The 23,022-nt window shown below is 42.1% G+C and overlaps 1 protein-coding gene across 2 annotated transcripts in view; it reads left to right on the top strand.

The window, feature by feature from the left end:
* The window catches only part of adamts3 (ADAM metallopeptidase with thrombospondin type 1 motif, 3), a 554,270-nt gene that overhangs the window by 413,289 nt on the left and 117,959 nt on the right, over positions 1-23,022 (top strand). For both annotated transcript variants that reach the window (XM_034170793.1, XM_034170794.1), the window contains exons 11-15: positions 6,088-6,201; positions 6,271-6,416; positions 8,041-8,216; positions 15,593-15,726; positions 19,512-19,635. In XM_034170793.1, coding sequence (XP_034026684.1) covers positions 6,088-6,201; positions 6,271-6,416; positions 8,041-8,216; positions 15,593-15,726; positions 19,512-19,635 — 694 coding nt within the window. The remainder of the gene's footprint in view (positions 1-6,087; positions 6,202-6,270; positions 6,417-8,040; positions 8,217-15,592; positions 15,727-19,511; positions 19,636-23,022) is intronic.

Raw genomic sequence — 23,022 nt, 5'->3', positions numbered from 1 at the left:
AACCTTGTATTTTAACCCAAAAGCTTTTAGAACATTTTAATTTAAGCAACAATCTTGTGGGCTGGATTTTAGACTTTTTAATAAGCAGAACACAGAAAGTCAGAGTGAATGGGATTTTATCAAACACAGTGTGTTCTACTGGCTCGCCACAAGGGTGCTCTCACCTTTGTTATTCATTTTTTACACCAGTATGTGTCAGAGCACTTTTAAAAACAGGTTCATTTTAAAATACGCAGATAACACAGTGATTGTCAGTCTGCTGCAGGACAATGAGAACATCCACGGCCCTGTAGTTGACCATTTTGTTAAATGGTGTGAGGACTCATATCTTCAGATCAATACATCAAAAACTAAAGATATGGTCATTGATTTCAGGAAGCATGGTAGCACACCTGACAACACAATAATTAATGGTCAACCAGTTGAAATTGTGCAAACTTATAAATACCTTGGGACTATCAATGATAATTTGTTGACGTCTGAGGCAAACTGTGAGGCGGAGTGCAGGAAGGGGCACCAGCACTTGTTCTGCCTCAGGAAACTGTCGTACTTCCACATCGGCCAAACCTAGGGTGTTATGTGTCGACGCGGGTTGAGGAGCGGACCTGCGTCCGACGGAACCCAGCGCTAAAAAACCAGAAAGCGGTTCCAATAACAAAAACAATTTATTTGTTCACCCTCTGGTGCATAATGAAGTGTAGAAACTAAAACAGCGTCATTCTGGTGGAGTGAAGGCTGGCACGCTCTCCAGCGCCCAAAAGGATCGAAGCCCGGCGCTTCTGGACTCACTTTACCGCCAAAACCCCCCAGGTGGACACGACAAACCGACTCTCTGCGAAGGATAGAAGAGGTGAGGTAAGTCAGCAGTTACAAGCAATATCCTTCAAAAGGCACACACTATCAGCAACACATTCAGGTCTGTATTTAAGCTTTATGTAAATGAGCAGCTTCTCACAACAGGTGGAGGATCAGTTGTCCGCACACCACCGCAGTGAGAAGCGAGCTGCACAATTCTCATCACAATTCAAATATACTGCGTAACAAAATACCAAGTTACTATCAACAAGTAGTCAAACAATTAATCACCTCTGATGTGTGCTGACAGCATGTGTCCCTCACCCTTCCTGCTTCACAGGCACGATGTGTCAAACCCAGGCGCGGTCCTCAACGTCTCACAAACGAACATCACAAGGTCGAGTTCCCGGCAATTCTGCTTGAATCACACATGGCTTAAATGCAGAACGCCATCTCATTATCTGCTTCAGCTGAAAGTCCTCAAGGCTGCACGAATGCAGAACACCATCTCATTATCTGCTTCAGCTGAAAGTCTTTAAGGCTGCACGTGAGCACCATCCACAGGTGGTGCACATACTGTTGATGAGGGTGAAGGACTCTTCTGCCAGCACCTTCTCCACAGACAAATCAGTTTTCATACCACCTGGAGAGCAAAGAAAAGAAAAGAACACCAAAATGTCCAGCCACACCCCCCCAACACACAACATAGGGATGTCCCGATCAGGTTTTTTTGGTCCCGATCCGATTCCAAGTCATCTGATTTTGAGTATCTGCCGATACCGAGTCCCGATCCGATACTTTAAAAAACTGAATGAACAATGAACAAATGCTAAATATATAATAATTTCATTTTAATCACCTTGTTTTATTATTTATCACGTAAACAGTGCACTTCTCTTTGAGGTAGCTTGAACAATCAAGTAATAATCTACCAGACTTAAAAAATGTACAAATTTCCATGTTATTTTATTTGTCTAAAAATAAATGTCAAAGGTTCCTTATGTTAAACAAGAAATTATCTAATCTGAAATAACAGGTGGTTTTAATTTATAGATGAAAGGTTTCCAAAGAACCATTTATTGATTTAGCTATTTTAATTACAAGTGTTCTAAATTTTTTTCAGAAATTTTGAGGTAACAAACAACAACAACAAAAAACATTTCCAAGGTTTTTTCTTCAGACACATGGTTTCTGCACTGATCTGTGGTTCAAATCCCCGCCTGACTGGAAAATCACTAAGGGCCCTTGGGCAAGGTCTTTAATCCCCTATTGCGCCTGGTGTTTAGTGAGCGCCTTGTATGGCAGCACCCTGACATCAGGGTGAATGTGAGGCATAATTGTAAAGCACTTTGAGCGTCTGATGCAGATGGAAAAGCGCTATATAAATGCAGTCCATTTACCATTTGTACAGATCAGTGGTTTCTGCCACTAGTCTTTCGTGTTTTGGCTTGACGCGTCGTTCCTGTTGGACAGTGCGAAGCTACGTCACAGCTCAGAGCGTCGAAAGTTCAAAAGTCAACTTGAAAAGTAAAAGGAAAAAAAAACAACTTACATTTGCGTCCTGACAGTCCTCAGTGTCCCTCTGATGCTTTATCAGTGTTCAACAAGTTCAGAGCAGCGCAGTGAACGTGAATGAAGACGGAAGCTCTTTAAGACGTGCTCCTAAATGTGATGAGTGAGCACGTCGCTCGTGCGCACACCATCTCTCACTCCGTTTTGCAGACAAACGATCACAGGACAATTAGTTTTTTTCTTTTTGTTAATCAGATGACAGATCATCGTCCTGAGGACTTGGTCAGCACCGGGTCCTGCTGTGCACGGAAGGATGACTGAGCAAGAGTTTCATTGGGAAAGTGTACATCATCCTCTTGTCATTCCATCGAGGCACCAGGCTGAGCACGTAAACACACCAACAGCAGTTCTGCGAAAGAAACTTTGCGCGCGTAACTCCCCCCACCTCTGTCCGGTTGAACTTATGTTTTTTCTTTTGTTAAATAAAAAAAAAAAAGATTGGCTTGAACTTTGACTGCGTCAGCCTGCCGATAAGCGGCAATGCGCGCTCCCATCAGAAGCGTCACGTCAAAAGCCGAGCTAAAGCGATGCTTCTGACGCCTATAAAAAGCAACGTGTCTCACCCCTCTGACGCTTCCGACGCATGAAAGGCCCATTAATCTGCAATAATGAGCCTGAAATAGCGCTGATCAAAATAATGAGGATAAAATCTATATCAGATTCCTGATCGGGAGGCAACGTCTGATTTCGATCAAGTCTGAAACCATGTGATCGGGTCTGATTTCTGATCAAGTGATCGGATCGGGACATCCCTAATGTTAACACTATTTTATTGTGCTTTTATTGAATCTGTTTTTATCTTTTTCTTGGTGGCATGGTTTGGCAGTCTGACACTGAAGGACAGGAACAGACTGGGTCAGATTATTAAATGGTCTAGTCGGCTGATTGGTGAGTTGCAGCTGAGTTTAGAGTCCCTGTACGCCAAACAATTACAGCGGATAGCCAGCTACATCACAGTTGATGACTCGCACCCTCTGTTGTGTGTGGGCCGCCAGAAGAGGAGGTACTGCTGGCCCACCATCAGAGGGCGCCCTGCCTCAAGTGCGGGCTTCAGGCACGAGAGGGCGCTGCCGCCAAGGATGCAGCCAGGGGTGACAGCTGTCACTCATTACCTCTTGACAGCTGTCACCCATCTACTCAACGTCCTCTCACTCCATAAAGACCAGACGTCATCTCCACCTTGTTGCCGAGATATCATACTTCATTGGAGGTAATATCCTCAGCCATTTGTTTTACAATATATCTGTATATTGTGAGTGTTTGCAGGAGTACCGGTCCTAAGTTTGTGGAGGCTGTGCAGGACGGCACTCTTTTTCCTCTGAGGGATCGCTGCAGCACGTATTGAGTGAGAGGTGGAGGTGGCATTCCCACCGTTGTTGTTACTGGGTGTACACACACCCACACTTGACTGTCTTTGTTCTCGCCAGCAGTACCAGATCTGACAGTCGGGGACGGTGATCACCTGGGAATTCGGGACTTGGCGGCTCCAGTATTCACCAGGTTCTGTGGAGGCGGAAATCGTGTGGTTCCGGCTCTTCTCAGGACAGATGTCTTCTATCCTCGAGCCTGCCCACACGTCACCTTGTGGATTGACTGTAATTATATTCTGAGATTGTCTGTATGTTCGTTGTGCACATTTCACAACATTAAATTGTTACCTTTTGGCTCATCTATTGGCCGTTCATTTTCGCCCCCTGTTGTGGGTCCGTGTCACTACACTTTCACAACACCCTCTGGCTAATGAATTTCAGCTCCTACCTTCTGGCCATAGGTTTAAAGTCCCAAGGTGTAGGACAAAATGCTGCAGGAGTAGTTTTGTTCCAACGACAATTGTGCATTTGAACAAATCTTAGTAGGTTTTGCACATATTTATATATTTATTTGCCCTTTGCACATCTGTTTTATGCTGACCGTCTTTTAGTTGTTTATCCTGATGCTTTTTTTTTTTTTTTTTTTGTGGTTTAATAAGCTTATGAGTGCCCGGCGGTGTTTGTGTTACATTTTGTTTTGCATATGTTCTTCGTTAGTGTTTTCAGTGTTTACATTGTTATTGTTGTGTTTGACTAACATGGACGCCCTTTTCTGTTTGCTGCAAGTCAATCTACCTATGGGTACAAATAAAGTCACCTGAACCTGAAGGACACCAGGAAGAAAATTGTAGATGTGCACCAGGCTGGGAAGAGTGAATCTACAATAGTCAAGCAGGTTGGTGTGAATAAATCAACTGTGGGAGCAATTGTAAGAAAACGGAAGACATGCAAGACCATTGATAATCTCCCTCGATCTGGGGCTCCACGCAAGATTTCATCCCATGGGGTCAAAATGATCATGAGAACGGTGAACAAAAATCCCAGAACTACACAGAGGGACCTGATGAATGACCTGCAGAGAGCTGAGACCAAAGTAACAAAGGCTAAACACTATGCAGAGAGGGACTCAAATCCTGCAGTGCCAGTCGTGTCCCCCTGTTTAAGCCAATACATGTCCAGGCCCGTCTGAAGTTTGCCAGAGAGCATATGGATGATCCAGAAGAGGATTGGGAGAATATCATGTGGTCATATGAAACCAAATAGAACATTTTGGTAAAAACTCAACTCGTCGTGTTTGGAGGAAGAAGAATGTTGAGTTGCATTCCAAGAACACCATATCTACTGTGAAGTATGGGGGTGGAAACATCATGCTTTGGGGATGTTTTTCTGCAAAGGGGACAGGACGACTGATCCATGTTAAGGGAAGAATGAACGGGGCCATGTATCATGAGATTTTAAGCCAAAACCTCCTTCCATCAGTGAGAGCATTGAAGATGCAACGTGGCTGGGTCTTCCAGCATGACAGTGATCCCAAACACACTGCTCGGGCAACAAAGGAGTGGCTCCGTAAAAAGCATTTCAAGGTCCTGGAGTGGCCAAGCCAGTCTCCAGACCTCAACCCCATAGAAAATTTGTTGAGGCAGTTGAAAGTTCATGTTGCCCAGCGACAGCACCAAAACATCACTGCTCTAGAGATCTGCATGGAGGAATGGACCAAAATACCAGCTACATTGTGTGCAAACCTGGTGAAGACTTACATGAAACGTTTGACCCTTGTCACTGCCAACAAAGATTATGTTACAAAGTATTGAATTGAACTTTTGTTATTGACCAAATACTTATTTTCCATCATAATTTACAAATAAATTCGTTAAAAATCCTACAATGTGATTTCCTGGATTTTTTTGTTTTCTCGTTTTGTCTCTCATAGTTGAAGTGTACCTACGTTGAAAATTACAGACCTCTCTCATCTTTCTAAGTAGGAGAACTTGCACAATCAGGGACTGACTAAATACTTTTTGGCCCCACTGTACATCGAGTACCATAAAAACAGAGAAAGAGAAAACCTGCACAGTTAAAATAAGAATACCATAAATGCAAGAAATGTGCATCTTAAAATTGAAGTGGTGTGTATAGACTTTTGTAACTCCCAGATGGTTATCCTGTTGACTTTTATTCATTCTTCAACTAATATTTCAAAAAAGCATTACTTACAAATTAAACCGTTTTTAAAGGTGAGTCTATCAGTCTTAGACTTGATTGCAAATAATAATTTAATATCAGTAAAGTTGCAAGATGCTCAGAATATCTGATGATGTAAGTAAAATTATTTTTCACGTGGTATTGTTTCATTGTCAGCTGCTCACCTTAGTATACGTCTTGGTGTATTTTTTATTTTTTTGTGTTTTAGTTTCGCACGTTTGACCCGTGCAAACAGCTGTGGTGCAGTCACCCAGACAATCCCTACTTCTGCAAGACTAAGAAGGGCCCACCTCTTGATGGGACGGAATGTGCTACTGGAAAGGTAAACTTCATTTACCCACTGCAGAAAGAAGGCTTCTTTTCTCTTCTAACCCTCTATTTTTCCCCCCAGTGGTGCTACAAAGGTCACTGCATGTGGAAGACCCCAAATCAAGCAAAACAAGATGGTGCCTGGGGCTCCTGGGATAAATTTGGGGTGTGTTCGCGCTCCTGTGGAACTGGAGTACGCTTCCGGACACGTCAGTGCAACAACCCAGCGTATGCTCAACAAGAAAACTCAACAAGAAAATACCATTTGTCTCTAAGACTATGCAAATGATTACCTAAATTAAATGTTTAAATAATGAGGATTATTAAGGACTCCATTTGGCAGAGATTCTCAAGTGAACACAAACCTCCACACAAGGTCTAACAACTCCTTCAAGCAGAGATGTACAGTTGTGCAAGATGTACAGTGCTTAAAAATGTTCATGCACTGGCTATTCCAACAAACAAACATACAGAAAAACAATCTTTTATTTCAGACATTTAATTATTCTTCCTTCACAGTCATACCTGTCAACTCTGGGAAATGTCACAGAGGGAGATTTTTTTTTTTTGCCATAAACTTACCATGAATGTGCAACCCACCTTTGAGCCCCGTAGTGCACCGTGCATTTTTTTTCTTTCTTATTAATTGGTTAATTAATCTAAATTAATTATAAAATCCTAATTTATTTATTTATTTATTTGCACAGTATTTAAAACGGGAAATTAAAAAAAGTCCAGTCAAGGTAAATGCCTAAATTTGTTTCTGATTTTGAATCAAAATCAGATTCAAATTTATTGCCAAGTAAGTTCGCACATACAAGGAAATTGATCTGGTGTTATTGGAGCAATAAGAAAAGAAAAACACTTCTATAAGAAGTAAAACAGTCAAATAGACAAAACTATATTCACTGTTAAATAAATAAAACGTAGTGCAATGGGACAGTAGAGTACAGGTGCAGCTAAGAAGAGCACACGGGAGATTTTAAGTATGAATTGGGCGGTTGGGAGATAATTTTCCAAATTGGGAGACTCCTGGCTATATCGGGAGAGTTGACAGGTAAGCACAGTATTTAAGAAAACATGTTAATAGTTCTGCTGGTGTAATGTACAGTTGTCTGTGTGCATTACACCAGCAGAACATTGTGCTGGAACACATTCTGTCAAGTGTCGCAAGTTAAAACTAAGCTGATACAACTGAAATTGCATGTGTACAAATACAAACATGCTAAATTGACACTACACGCTATTTTACACATTTGACATTTGCTATCCTTGATGCGCACTGTTAATAACTCAGCATGCAGGTGTTGTGAATGCAAGGTTGTTTACCCACATTTTTATACACCTGTGTGTATGATTGACTTTGCACCAAAGACAGATGTGGTTTTTTGTTTGTTTTGAAGTCTGTTTTCTTCTCATACCACCACCTGGCTTTTTGCTGACTTATTTTGATGGACAAAAATGCCAGATACACATAATCACTGGCAGAAAAGTCATTTAGTGAATGTGCAGCGTGTGCTTTCTAATGTGTCTCGACAAAAATAGATTTCCAAGTATGAGCTTTGATTCAGAGTTTGCACACATTGATGTGTGCATGTAATCTGTAATGCCTGTCCTCAGTGTGTAATGGATGTACCCAGTGGGCTTACGTGGAATATTTTAATGTCTCACACACAGAGTCAATTCTTTATATCCAAATAACAGATCTAAAATGTTTTCCTTCTTTCATAGAAGCTGCTTAATGTAGTGTATATTTTAATACCTTATTTACTTTCCAGTGTTGTTTTCAAAGACATTTCCATTGTCTGATCGGCTTCTCGTCTTGTTCTTTTAACATTTTGCATTCACCAAGTCCTTCCAGTGGCGGCCAAGACTGTCCCGGAGTAAACTATGAGTACCAGCTTTGCAACACTGACGACTGCCCCAAGCATTTTGAAGACTTCCGAGCCCAGCAGTGCCAACTCCGCAACTCCCACTTTGAGTTCCAAAATGCCAAGCACCATTGGCTGCCTTATGAACACCCCGATGGTAAGCCAGAAAAATGTCAGCAGAGTTGGTTGCTTTTATCTCGTGGGTCCCCCAGCTACAGTTTGAGGCATTGTACAACTGGTGGTGGGTTTACACCAAAAAAGGAAACTTGTGAAACAGAATGGGAGGCAGATGGGTACAGCCAGAACTGAATAAATAAATATAGTTGAGGATGTAAGCCCTATATACTGTAGGTCCTGAGGCCTGTTTCTGGCCATCTCCTGATTCAGTAGCATGAAGTCTATGAAAGTCTAAAACTCCCCCTGCATGAAACACCAGTTCGGCACAGCTTACTTCCCCGGGCATGGCCGGTACCAAGTGAATGAAGTGCAATGTGTCTGTCTTACATGCATGCATGCTTACAAATATACATGCATTCATTCATACATGCGTACGAGCATACCTGTATTGGCAGTTACATACATGTCTCATCAGTGGCTGGTGCACCCACTTTTCAACTGACTGCAGCAGATAGATGGTTATTTTATAGATGTGGGGATATATCGGTTGTCTGCCTGGGTGGTGTGAAACCCAGGACCCAAGGTAGTTCCATGGTGTTGTGGATGCAGTGAAGCACGGCACCTACACATGGCACCTACACACGGCACCAGACTTAACTTGACGGGACTTGTTGGTGTCCGTGTTGTTTTAGACAATGTTGTTGTTAATTGCCACCCTCACACTGTTATTGTCACTGTCATTGGTTGACTAATGGTTTGTTTGTGTATTAACCCCTTAATTTATGGAGGAAATGGGGGCAGTAAATTGCTACTGTAATATTAAAATTGTGTATACTTTCTTTGTGGTATGAGCCAGCTATGAATCATACTAGTGATATTACAGACAAGAGACAAAAAGCATACATTCATACATGCACACATACAAATGTCCATGAGTATACACACACATACACATACATGTGTGTATACATATATATTAGAGTTGTATCAGTGCAATGTTAAGGGCCCCTTCACACAAAGCATGAATATGTACAACCCAGGGCATCTCACGGCGAAATGGCTCATATGAGCGATCCATGAAAATCACGCCAACAGGCAGGTGCACACGATCCCGATGCAACGGTTTGTGCATGCGACGGTCTTTCGAGCAGGAACACAGCGCGAGCAGTTGCATAGGATGTGTTCCATGGGACATGGTGCACCACATTGCGCAGCTGATGTGGAGGAAAATAAAATAGCTGTGTAATTGGTGAATATCACTGGGTTGATATAAATAATACATAAAAGGGGAGGCAATACAGAAGCCCGCGGTTAAATAACCCTGGTTAAATAAAAAGAAAAAATGCCACGGGATTCAAACCCACACATTCTGATTACCAGACACAAACTTTACCACTACACTACAATCACTGTCTTGTCACAGGAGCGTGAAATGGCTAAAATGAACAAGCAGATAAATGTATTTTCTAAAAGAAAAAAAGCACTGTGATAACTGACCAACTGGCATTTATACGGCATATTTCTGCTGATATGTGACTGAAAGTGGCATATTTGTCGCACTGTTGGCTTGTCCTGGTCCTGCGGCATGCCACTCACAGCCCTCACAGTCTGACATGTGTGTCCTGTCAGATGTGACATTCAGATTGCCTGCTGCGTGTCCAAATGAAAGATGGTCTGCTTCTCCAGCCCATCGCAAAAGCGATATATTTTTTTAATGTATGTACTGTCACAGCGCACACTCTGTCTTTCAGCCGCTGATGTGTGCAAATAGTTGTAGCAACAGGTGTACGAGGCGTTGAAGCAGCTACGATTTTACACGATTTGCATACGATTCTTGCTTCATGCACACTTTATGCGCAAATCGACCAAATTCACACTATGTGTGAAGGGGCCCTAATCGCAATAACCATCATGTGAAGCCTGTATCAAATCTTTTTTTTCTTTCATAATGATACCATGGAACATCAACTACCACGCTGTGGAAATAATGACCTCTTGCAGAAGAATCATAAATGATTCATAAAATATACCAAAGTTACAGTATTCACTTTGTACATACGAGATCTGTGAGAAAAGTATCCGACCTTTTTATTTTATGCAAAAAATATATGGATTTGATTCATATGTTTTTACGTCAGCCAAGCTTGAACCTTCGTGCGCATGCGTGAGTTTTTTCACGCCTGTCGGTTGCGTCATTCGCCTGTGGGCAGGCTTTGAGTGAGCACTGGTCCACCCCTCTCGTCGTTTTTTTCATTGCGAGGAAATGGCGGAATGATTTGGGCTTTGTTCCATCAGAATTTTTTCAGAAACTGTTAGAGACAGGCAGCTGGAAACCATTCGGAAAATTCACTTGGCTTTCAGTGAAAATTTTATGGGCTTCACAGAGATTACGTAATGTTACTGCCGCTTTAAGGACGGCCCACAATGGCGCACGGCGTGCCGCGCTCCGAGCCGCGATTGACAGGCAGAAACCACCAGATCATTTCTAAACGGATGGCTGTGTCGATCCGGGACCGTCGTGTGCAATTTCTCTGGTTATTACAAGAGCTGGACATCAGCCATTTTCCGGCAGATTTCACTTTTAACAAGACATTTTGTCATGGAAAGCTGCGCGGACGCTTCGCGCGTCTCGACGGAGCCGCTGATGGAGCGAGACAAAGAACACCTCTGTTTTGGAGTGTCAGAGGACAAGTTGGGACATGCCTATCTCGGCTTTCAGTGGCTTACCATTCGAGTGAGTATAAGAGAAATTGTGGAGAGCTGGGCATGTCCCAACTTGTCCTCTGACACTCCAAAACGGAGTTGTTCTTTGTCTTGCTCCATCAGCGGCTCTGTCATGATGGCGGTCCATGACAAAATCTCTTGTTAAAAGTGAAATCTGCGAGAAAATGGCTTATGTCCAGCTCTTGTAATAACCAGAGAAATTGCACACGACGGTCCCGGATCGACACAGCCATCCGTTTAGAAATGATCTGGTGGTTTCTGCCTGTCGATCGTGGCTCGGAGAGCGGCGCGCCGTGTGCCTTTGTGGGCCGTCCTTAAAGCTGTAGTAACACTCCTTAATCTCTGTGAAGCCCATAAAATTTTCACCGAAAGCCATGTGAATTTTCCGAATGGTTTCCAGCTGCCTGTTTCTAACAGTTTCTGAAAAAAGTCTGATGGAACAAAGCCCAAATCATTCCGCCATTTCCTCGCAATGAAAAAATGACGAGAGGGGTGGACCAGTGCTCACTCAAAGCCTGCCCACAGGCGAATGACGAAACCGACAGGCGTGAAAAAAGTCACGCATGCGCACGAAGGTTCAAGCTTGGCTGACGTAAAAACATATGAATCAAATCCATATATTTTTTGCATAAAATAAAAAGGTCGGATACTTTTCTCACAGACCTCATAATTAGTGGGAACAGTGATGCAATTGTGTCGTGATATGTATCATATCATGGAACTTGTGTATCGTAACACCCCTCATATATATGCATGCCTACTATAATGCTCTTTGCTCTCCACTGATGTGTGCCCATTTTTTGAAAGCCTTATACATCTCTTATTCACATTATGCTCATGGCATCATTGCCAAATGCCCGAATCTTACAAATGGTTTGAACTTGGGTATCACCAAGATTTTGGCAAAATTTGATGCAGTACCTTTGCTCAAGTCATTCCATCATGTTGTAGCAAATGAGAATCCAACGGGTGCTCAGTATATGTGTTCACTTTAAGGCCGACTGCTAGTAACTATACACAGTAAATTTTGCAGAGTAAAATATACTCTGCCAGGATAACTGTGGTCCCAGTCCAAATAAAGTTAAATATACTCTATCACAGTGCAAAATCAGTTCTGTCACAGGGTAAAATCAACTCTATCATGCTGTGAGTGACTCTTATTGGAGTTGAAAAACATGATTTGACAAGATGGTAGAGCTGATTTTACTCTATAAAAGAGTATATTTTATATTGGACTGGGACCAAATGTTATCCTACTCTGCAAAATTTACTGTGTAACGACCCACCAAATGACAACTCACACACTTTGTTTCCGTGGAATTAAATACTTTTTGAATGCATGTCGTATGTATGCTCACACACGTGCAAGCATTTATAGTTACATAGAGATGAAAGCAATTGCAAGAGCATACGCCAGACTCGAGTGACCTTTAGTCCTATAAATAAATGACTCAAATTAAAAGAAATATCTGAATTTTGCTTGATTCATCTGGTGCTTACAAAAACAACAAAAAAAGACCTTCCAAAGTAAAATTGTTTCATTTTTTTTCCAGGTTGTTTAGAGCCTGCAAATTTACATTCATTACATTCAGTTGCATTTCCATGAATGTTTGTTTGACTCTGCAGGTATTTCAATACTGATTTTCATTCACAGTTTCATAAAGGCATGGACAAAGCAGCAGTCAGTGCATGTGTTCTGTCAAATGTCACATTTATTTTACTTTTCAAAAACAAACTTCAGAGATTAAGTAAGGAAATATTAATATATTGCTGAACCTAATGAGTGGTTTGAGTGACCCTGTTTGATTGGAGAAGAAGCCTGGTGGAGTGGTGAAAGATCTTGAATACTAAACAAAAAGTCCAGTTGTTTTTTTTTTGTTGTTTTTTTTTACCAAAAATCTTTCAACTTGGTTTGCACTCTGTGATGTGCCACTGCACTGGTGCTTTTATCAGTTCCCAGCCAGAGGTGGATTATCTACCCTGCAGAGTCTGTCTTCCTGCTGATAGAAAAAAAACAAATCAAACAAAAAGAAATTTCTCCTGTTCAAGTGTTTTCTCTGATTGATTGTAAGATTCAAGTCACATAAGATGTCATTTCTTCAAGATCTTCTTCGAGGAATGACTTTGTGTCGAAATGAAAGTTACTTAAGGAGACACCGATAAGAGCATGCATTGAGAGGGAGCCCCATCTGCAACATTTTGGCCATGTAACGGGTTTCTCTGTGCATGATCTACCTCTCAGGTGCCTCAGTGTTCAGGACCCCAGCAGCTGAAAAAGGGCAAGGACATGCCCACATTTCACCTGGCTGCAGCACATACTTGGTTATTTTCAACAGGTGGCTTTAGAGCAGTTGTTTGTCAGGTTGGTTGCCATCTAGGACCAGGGGTGATTCCGTTGTGTGGTGGATGCAGTGGCGCGTAGCACCAGCACGTGCTGCCAGACATGACTGGAAGCACACTGTGAAAGCTGAAGTTCAAACTCTTGGTTTTGATTGACAGATAGTTTTTATGGTTAATAAAAAGTGATTACACCAAAAGAATCTACTGTAGTTTCCAAAATAATCACTTTTTTCCTAGTTTGGGAGATTCTCTATCTTATATTCTGAGAAATCATACTTTCATTATTATGAATAATCAATCATAGTAACTATCTAGGGCTTTCCCAGGAATCAAAACACTGAACAATATAAATTCCAATAATGAAATAATAATTGGTAATAATAAAAAGTACACTACACCAATACTCAAAAATCCCAAATTAAAGAGCTGGTAATACAGAAAAAAGTTACATTATTCTCTGAAAAATACAGTAAACTATTACTTTGAACCCATTGGAAACCGATCAGCATCCTCAGAAGAAGTTTTCAAGTGTACAGTACTTCTTACTAGGCCTTTTCCTACTTCATTTGTTAGTCAGTAAATTTGTTCTGCTTTCCCCCTGCTTTTATGCCTGGGGTCACCACAGTAGATCAGATAAGGATCTGCATGTTGATTTTGCACAACATTTATGCCAGATGCCCTTCTCGTCACAACTCCATGTTACACGGAGAAGGGGCATGGTTGGTCTTGAACTGGGAACCTTCTGTTTTGGAAGCAAGTGCCTTGACCACTTGGTTACCATATTCTGTTTCCCTATTCAATTAATGCTGTTACATTTTTGCATTGTTTTATAACTTTAATATCAAATTTGTAACCCTATCTTCCATCTGTCACAAAGGAGTGAGTGCACAACACAAGCATCATTCATAGTTTTTTATCCAATTACTTCTGGTCTCTGAAACAGAGAGAGTAAATATTTAAATGGCTTTATACCATGGTCAGTGAGAATTCCACGTCTAATTGGTGTGCATTTTTTTCGTGTATACGCACACGTAGTTCGGCGAGTTAAGTCACTGTAATATCACCCCGCTGTGGTCATCACCACAGCAACGCGCAAATCAGTTGGCGCAGATCAGCTGTTTTGACAGGTGAATCACAGAAACACAATAAAACATGGATTTCCAAGTAAATTTTAATATTTTTGGCCAAAATAAAACGTTTGAGGAATGGGAAGAGGAGGAGAGAAAACGAAAAGAACAGCAAAAGCAACGGTGTAAAGATTTAACATCGGATGAACTGAACAAGATTGAAGACGGGAAAGAAGAAGAGAACGGTTGCCAAGGATGAAAATATCTTGAGACTGGCATGAAATAGTCCCAAATACTTACGCATTTTTATCAAGTTCTGTTAACTTAAATAAATATTTGTGTGTTAGCTCACTGTGTGGGACCATGGTATAAGCGGATTAAACAACGAGAAGTTGCGCATTATACGGTTTGAATGCACTTCATGGAGTAACTCCGCTTCGCGTCGTGGTGTTTTAGACTCCGCGTCATGCATTCAAACCGTATAATGCACAGCTTCTCGTTGTTTAATCCTTACATAATTAATACCTAGTGTGTATGGCTAGTGCAATATTTTTGTTAAATTACTTGATTTAATGTTAAAAGTATACAATACAAGGACTTCTTAATTTAACTTCATTGTAGTGTACAGCCACAGTATTACAAAAACAATTGAAGAAAAAATTGTCACTGTCCAAATATTTATAGACCCGACTGTTTATTGGGATTCAGTTATATTATTAGAGACATAAAACTAGTGTCTGCAGCGAAACAATTAATGTTAGGACCTTTGCAATGAATTTTTAGCTAATTCAGACTAACTGTCTGATGAACTAATGCCATGGCGAAGTTTCCATCATCCATCTGCCCACCTGTTCATCCACAATCAATAAAAAGTACTTCCTGTCCTTCGGTTCTTGGTGATTCTGATGGTTTTGTTTGCTTCATTGGCACACTATTCGCCATTTTCGTTTTACGCAAAATATCGCCTTTTTTGTGCTGAAAATGAATTATTTATGTGCTTCTTCTGAGCACTCTTGGAAATTCTTCCGTACGTAATTTTAAGGAAAATATGTTTTTTTGGTGGTGGTGTTGGGATCCTCAGTGACCATCAACAATAGTTATAACCGTGTCTAAACAAATTCCACACTGGTGTAAAGATGTCACCTGATACTTTGGGTTTCATTTAAAAGTGTATTTACATAATAGTGTCAATGCTAAAATGACAAAAAATTCACAGCTATTGGTAAGTTGGTGGTGGGGTACATCCTGCACACATACATATTAATCAAATTGTTGTGCTTTTCAGCAAATAAGAGATGCCACCTCTACTGCCAGTCAAAGGAGACAGGAGACATGGCTTACATGAAGCAGTTGGTACATGATGGGACACGATGCTCCTACAAGGATGCTTATAGTATCTGCGTGCGTGGAGAATGTGTGGTAAGGATGTGCAGAAACATCCACTCACTTGCCATTTCATTAGATACACTGTACAAGTACCGGGTTAAGTATTGCTGTAATTGCATGAATTCCTTGTGGCATAAGTTCAACATCTCTCAGAGATTAGAAACACCCTCAGAGGTTTTGGTCCATGTCAACATAATAGCATCATGCATCATGTCAGTGGTTACACGATAGCCACACTGCCACCAGCCTGAATTGTTAACACAAGACAGAATGGATTCATGCTTTGATGTTGCTTACACTAAATTCTGACCCGACCACCTGAATTACACACCAAAGTCAAGACTCGTTAGACCAGCCAATGTTTTTTCAGTCTTCCACTGTCCAATTATGGTGACACAGTGAACCCATGTCCACTGTAACCTCAGTGTCCTGTTCTTAGATGACTGCAGTGGCACCTTACATGAGCTTCTTCTCTAACATTTGACATATTGTGTGTTTGGAGATGCTCTTCTGCATACATATTAGATTGTTATGCATGGTGTGTTGAGTTACTCGCACCGTTCTGTCAGCCTAAATCAACTGGGCCATTATTTTATGACCTCTGCCATCAATAAGACTTTTCATCAGATCACTGGATGTTTCCATTTTTGGGGGGAATATTCACTGCATCAAATACCCATTTGACACCAACAGCCTTGACATGTTCAAAGCCACTTAAGTTACCTTTCTTCTTCATTCTGATCCTGTTTAAAGTTCAACAGATCCTCCTGACCAGATCTACCTGTGTAAATAAATTGACTTTCTGCTATATGAGAAGTTGATTACACATTTGTTCTTAATGCAAAGGTCTACACAATTAATCAGCCAGTGATGGAATTGGCATTAAAAGCTTTCAATGAATTAAACACGGTTTATCAGTAAACTGCAGAGTCAACATCAAGCTCAGTGGTAATCCTGCTTTTTTAATAGGGAAAAAAAGCTTCATACTTCACACCTGACAGCGGAAACACTTCGACAAAGAGTGTAAATCTGTCATTTTAAAATTCTAATTGCTTAATTTATTCATGAATGTTTGCATGTAGTTTATGTAAAAATATAAATCAATAAAAATCAGGACAGGAATGTGACGTGTCAGGTCATTGATCTTGATCAGTCAGCCTGATTGTACCTCGGTCCTGCTCAAGGTTAGGTGGTTGGCAACTATATGACTCATCCCACCTGTTTGTCTCAACCATATCTCACAGCATTTTGTGATGCCATCACGAAAAGTGATTTAATCCATTCATTTTTGATACCATCACGAAATGTAGTAGAGTTTTGTGATGGTACGTGAACTAATTCTGTGATGGTATGACTCAAACTTTATATCTAAAGCACATTTAAAATAACAACAGTCTACCAAAGTGCTGTACAAAAGTGGGCACCAGGTTATGCCCAATAATAAGTAAATAAATTAATTAATTAAAAATGACAATAAAATTACTGCAGGTGATAAAAACAATAAAACATAGAGGTAGATCTGCTCATTGAGAAAATGCCAGGGAAAAGAAGTGTGTTTTTAAGGAAGATTTAAAAGACTCTAGGGTCAAGGATAAGTTAATATGGAAGGGGAGACTGTTCCAAAGCCTGGGACAAAATAATAGATCATAAAATAATAGATCACGAATGGGGTTTTGCAGATCTGCCGTGTGGCATTTTAGTCACGGTTATGGTTATATTGTTTTTCTTTTTTACTTTCACTTTTGCTACACGGTGTGCTTCTTGCCCTGTGTGCTGATATACAGTGCTGCTGGAACATCAATTTCCCTGAGGGAGTCTTCCCAAGATATCAATAAAGTTCTGTCTAATCTAATCTATTCTAATGGTTATGTCAGGGGTAGGGTTAGACAACCCCATCATGAAAATATACTAAATTTCATGATGGTATCATGATCTAATAGGTAAAAGCAGTATCTCCATAGGGTTGATGTACTTCCGTGAGTCATGACCAAACTGCAACTCTCCAGTGCCTCTGTCATCCTGACTTAACTTTTCCAAGCAACTAAGGTGCTGCAGCAGCCATGTGGCACCTGAGTGGTCGTAACTATGCAAACATTGTCTTGTGACTGATATTCAGACATTTGGTCTCGGTCTTGGCTGTGCTTCAGCCCCAGTAGATGTTGGTGCCAAGACTTTTGTAATCATCAGACCGAAAACTGAGGAAGAGTGACGAGGTCCTCCAAAGCTTACCATGGTGATCAAACTGGAGCATCCCCTCGTGTAGCTGTCTGGAAAAATTTCATTTGGGCCACCACATTCATGTTGAGCAGCAGTGATGATGATCCTGATCCTGATCCTAGAACATCTATAAAAGATGTCAGGATGGGCGGAAGCCCATCACCAGGAGCGGCTGGACCTGCAATGCAAACTCATAGACTAGGCTTAGATGTAGGAGAAATCATGGTCTTTATTCCAGCATCAGGTACACATGTAATCAGTCAGCACGGCAGAGGTACAAGCAGGGTCAGGCTGAGACGCAGTCATAAACAGGCAGGGTTCAGAGGCACGAGCAAACACAGACATGTGGGACGAGGCAAAAGGCATGGTCGAAGAATACAGAGCAGGATCCGGAACTCGGCAAGACAAAATCAGGACTGAGAAAGGCGCTGGAAAGTGTACGAGACAACAATCTGGCGGGGAAGTGAAGGACTGTGGGTTTTAAATGCATGTGGACTAATTAGTGTGAAACAAAGGACAGGTGGTATCAACGAGGTGCATGTGAGGACCAATCTAGAAGGGGGCGTGGCTAGTGAACAAAGAGTAAACACTGTGCAAGATGGGGAGGAAGAGAGTGCACAAAATGAAGTGATGTAGGATACAGAGATGCGTGAGCAGGTGTCAAGAGTGAGAGTGAAAGAAAACACAGAGCAGACAGAAACAAGGTGTGAGACAAAGACAATAGCAGGCGCAGTGCTGTGGAATGAACATAATAAGATGGACATGAGGGCAAACTAAGAACAAAACTGGAAAACAAACCCGAGGATAACAAACACAGAAGATAAACTACATAAAAACTGATCAGAGAATAGTAGGAAATAAAACACTAGGACAAAGCGAAACTGGAACAGACCGAGCAATAAACTATAAGTGATAACCAAAACCTGATATTAAAGTACCACAGATAACATAAATGAAATAAGCAGATGACTAAATGGTAAACAATGAAAACACAAACTAGCTGAACAAAACAAGAACAGAAACATGGCTGAAGTATAAAAGTAACAAAAACAAAGTGACAAAGCAAAACTAGAACAAAGAATAACCACATCGTGAAGATAACCATTAATAAAACAAGGCTGGGGCAGAAGGAGATGAACCAAATAAAAAGGGAAAATAAGGATCAAAGCCTGTAACTGGGCCGGGCATTACAAAAGTGATTGAGGTCATACCTAAAGTGTAACTGTCTTTCTGATGCTGAAATGTATTCCAGCTTCTGAGAACAGCAAACTATAAATGACCAAAAACAAACAAACAAAAACACATTGTGGTGGCTGTCGCATCTTTATCCACTAAAGCAGTTGTTCATTTGGCACAGTGACAGCTGCATTCCAGGAGAATTAGCAATGGAGCAAATGAAATCTACAATCCTCCAGTCGCAGAGTCAGTCTGCAAATAGCAGTTTGTGCCCAGTAAGCACAGATAACCCAAAACCTAATGAACCCGTAGGAGTGGAAACACCAGGTTATCTTCTTGACAAAGCATGTGGCACACTTTGTGTTTCCCCTGTCATAACAGAATCCATTCCACATCCATCTTTCCAATTGTTTCTTGCTCTCCAGAAAGTTGGCTGTGATAGAGAAATTGGCTCAACCAAAGTTGAAGACAAATGTGGTGTTTGTGGCGGAGACAACTCCCACTGCCGTACCATTACAGGAACGTTCACCCGCACTCCAAAGAAAGCTGGTAAGTACACACAGTACCAACACACACTGAATGACTTCTGATGGAATCTTTGTGAAAACATTTTGATCAAGAACCAGTGGAGCAACTTCATTCATATTTAGCATTAAAAAACACATCCACTACTCTGTAAGCCATCTGGAGGCATGAAGAGCTGTTACGATGAAAAGCTGGGCAAATTTCTGATGTGATTTTTTGCTGGACTGAGGAACTAGAGGAAGTGTTTTTTGGAAGTACATGAAGTCAGGGCATCACAGACTACATTGTCACAATTTTGGATTCCAACTTAAGGTTTGTGTTGGTCTTTTAAGCACCAGTGAAACACCAAAATGTAAGTCCCTTTTCTGTTTATAAATTAATAAAATATCAAATGACAAGGATCTATTTTAGCCTTTATATAAAACAAATAATGAATGTTTTTCATTCTTTAAATGAAATGAATATTTAATTTGGTGAAAGCTGGAATGTTCCATTCAACTGGGCTTTGTCTCTTTGAATGAAACATTCCATCTTTCACCTCATGAAATATTCTTACCATTGAACTCATAAATATTCATTATTTGCATAATATCATGCTATCTATCCACAGTGGACAACAGAGAAGCTTCGATGAATTTATCCATTTAAGTTAGTATTCAAACATTAATCTTATAGTATGTGAAGCATCAGTGTAGATGCCTTGGCTACCTGTAGTTAATTATACCTTTCACGCTTTACCGGGCTGTGGTTAAATTAAGTATGTGCACTGATTAGTCAACCAATCAGTATAATGGTGTTTTTTGTTTGTTTGTTTTTTTTTTACCTGTTTTGATACAAACACTTATGATGATCATATGAATTTTCCTTTTTATCAACTTCTTTAGTTGCAGCGGACCTCACATTAATCCCTGGGTGTGCGTGTGAGATACCTGCTGTAAATAAGCTTTTTCAGCATGAAATGTAGGCATGTGAATGGGGCTTGTTTCAGGAAATTTATTTTATGCTGGCTCCTTCAAACGCTAGGTCGGTGCTCCGACCGCGTCCGAAACATAACAGTAGTCTCTGGCCATTTAACAATGGACCAGCGGAAGCAGAGATGGTATTTTTGCCGGGAAGGCTGCAGCAGATGTTGGAGTTGATCCGGGATCAGTTGCGGGTGCTCTCCGCCCGGGTTGTGCGCGTTGGTGCGCGCATGGCGGAGTTTACAGCTTGGGTCGCGTCGCACCCCGCTGTTACGGCTGTAGCCCCGTCTCCTCCCGTGCAGCGGGCTCCGACGCCTGTTGTAGCAGCCCCGGTGGTATTTAGTTTGCACGTTAAGCTGTTTGGTATAACCTGCTGTCGTTTGCAGCAGTGTGTATTGGTTTTTACTCTGTTACCACAGGGATTTTCTTATTTGGCACTTTGGCTCCCTCTGTTGGTGACAGAGTCACATTACCGTCTAGGTTCAAAGGATGGAAAATATGTTTTTCCATTCTTTGCACTTGACGATGTAGGCCAATGTTAGTTTTTTTATTGGTCTATTATCTGTTTCTTGTTTTAGTATGAGGTGTTTTTATCAGGGGTTAATTTGTTGTTTTTGTGGGTTTTTAAGCACTGTCTGTGGTCTGGTGGAGTTGAAAATGCAGGCTGTCTGGAGCATAGTTTGACCCAGGTGACTTTATGTTAGTCTGTTAGTCTTTCTTTTTTATTTCTTTTGGTTTCACCTCCCAGGGTTTGATGGGACGGTCCTCTGGGGGGTGATGGGGGGGTAATTGGGTTGTTTTTTCTTTTTTCTTTTTTTTTTGTTTTTTTTATTCCCTGTCTTCTCCTCCGGCCCCAGCCGTTTGAGCCGTATGTTGTCGGCGTTGCTGGGGTGGTGCAGTTCGGTTATGCTGGGCGTTTCCCAGGTCACCTCTGCACCCGGGAGGGGGGGGGGGGGTTTGGGGTATTTTTTTTTTTTAATTCCCTTTGCAACCTCCAGCCTTGGCGCGCCTCTGTGCCGTTTGCCATTAGCGTTGCTGGGGTGGTGCAGTTCGGTTATGCTGGGCGTTTCCCAGGTAACCTCTGCACCCGGGTGGGGGGGGTTTAGGGTTTTTTTTTGTTACTTCCCTGTTCCACCTCCGGCTTCAGCGCGCCTTTGAGCCGTACGCCATTGGCGTAGCTGAGGTTTGGGGCAGTGGAATATACCTGCAGCTGGTGGCTGGTTTAAAAGTCAGAGGGGTGGCGCCGTCTTGTGCCGTATGCCATTACCGCTGTTCCACTCCTCCCGGTTGACTTTTGGGGTATAGTCGTGGTTGGTGACACTGGACGTACTTCCAGTTTCCACTGCGCTGAGGGGGTGGGGTTGGGGTTGTTGTTTTGTTTGTATGTTTTTTTTTTTTGTTTTTCCCCCGGTTTCCGCCCTCAGGGTGTGACTGTGGTGTCCTCTGGGGGGGAAAGGACTGTGGGTCTATCTAGCCGTGGACGGCCGGGGCTGGGTCTGTTAGTCATGAGGGGGGGCGTCTCCTGGGGTTTGATGGAACGGTCCTCTGGGAGGCGCTTGGAGTCCCCGTGGGTGACTTTGGGTCCCAGAGGGACCTCGGCTGTGGTTATTACTCCTGGAGCTGGCGGGATGTCCTCTGGGGGGTGTTGGTCCCTACATGTCGTCCGGGGGGGGGTGTTAGCGTTTTTTTTTTTGTTTGCAAGCTTGAGTTTGAGTTGTGTTTTTTCTTTTCTCCTCTTCCCGGGGTTTGATGGAACGGTCCTCTGGGGAGGGGGGGTTGGTATGGTTGTTTGTGTTTGTCTTTTTTTTGTTTATGACTAAGCAGACTTTAACACATAGTCGGAAGAAGGCTGAGTGCACAGGTTTAAGAACTCCTGGCCAAACTTATGCAAAGTCAACTAAAGCAAGAGTCGACAGGAATGAATGCAAAGGTGGAGACTCTAACAGGTTTGCTAAACGAAACAGAGGGCAAGTCCATCCAAGTCAACAAAGGATGTCTCTGCTCTGGAGTGTCAGCTGCGGAGCAGTCTGCTGCAGACAGGCTCAGGATGGGAAAGGATGGGCTCCAGGATGAGAGTGATGGTCTCAGCACGGAGTTCCCTGTTGACAGAGAAGAGGCGGCTGGGAGCGTGCGTTATCCAGCTGAGGGAAGAGCTGGAGAGGCTCAAATCATTGAGATGATCAATGACTGCATGAAGAAATTAACATTGCAGGTGGAGCAGCTGATGATGGAGCTGTCATCAGAGCACAGTAACGCTCCTGGAGACGGGCCTTTCCCAGCTGGATCGTCAGCACAAGGAGCCGAAACTGAAGCTGCAGGAGGTGTTTTTTGTTCCCAGCCAACAGTCCAGCCATGGTCCCTGGAGGGGAGCTTTGTTTTTTCTGGCCCAGGTCCGTGTGGTCGCCGGGAGGCTTCCCGTGAGGGTGGGGTACTGTTGTGGGCTGGGTTG

The sequence above is a fragment of the Thalassophryne amazonica genome, chromosome 5, assembly GCF_902500255.1.
Source record: "Thalassophryne amazonica chromosome 5, fThaAma1.1, whole genome shotgun sequence".
Classification (NCBI taxonomy): domain Eukaryota; kingdom Metazoa; phylum Chordata; class Actinopteri; order Batrachoidiformes; family Batrachoididae; genus Thalassophryne; species Thalassophryne amazonica.
This window is presented reverse-complemented; position numbering and strand designations above follow the sequence as displayed.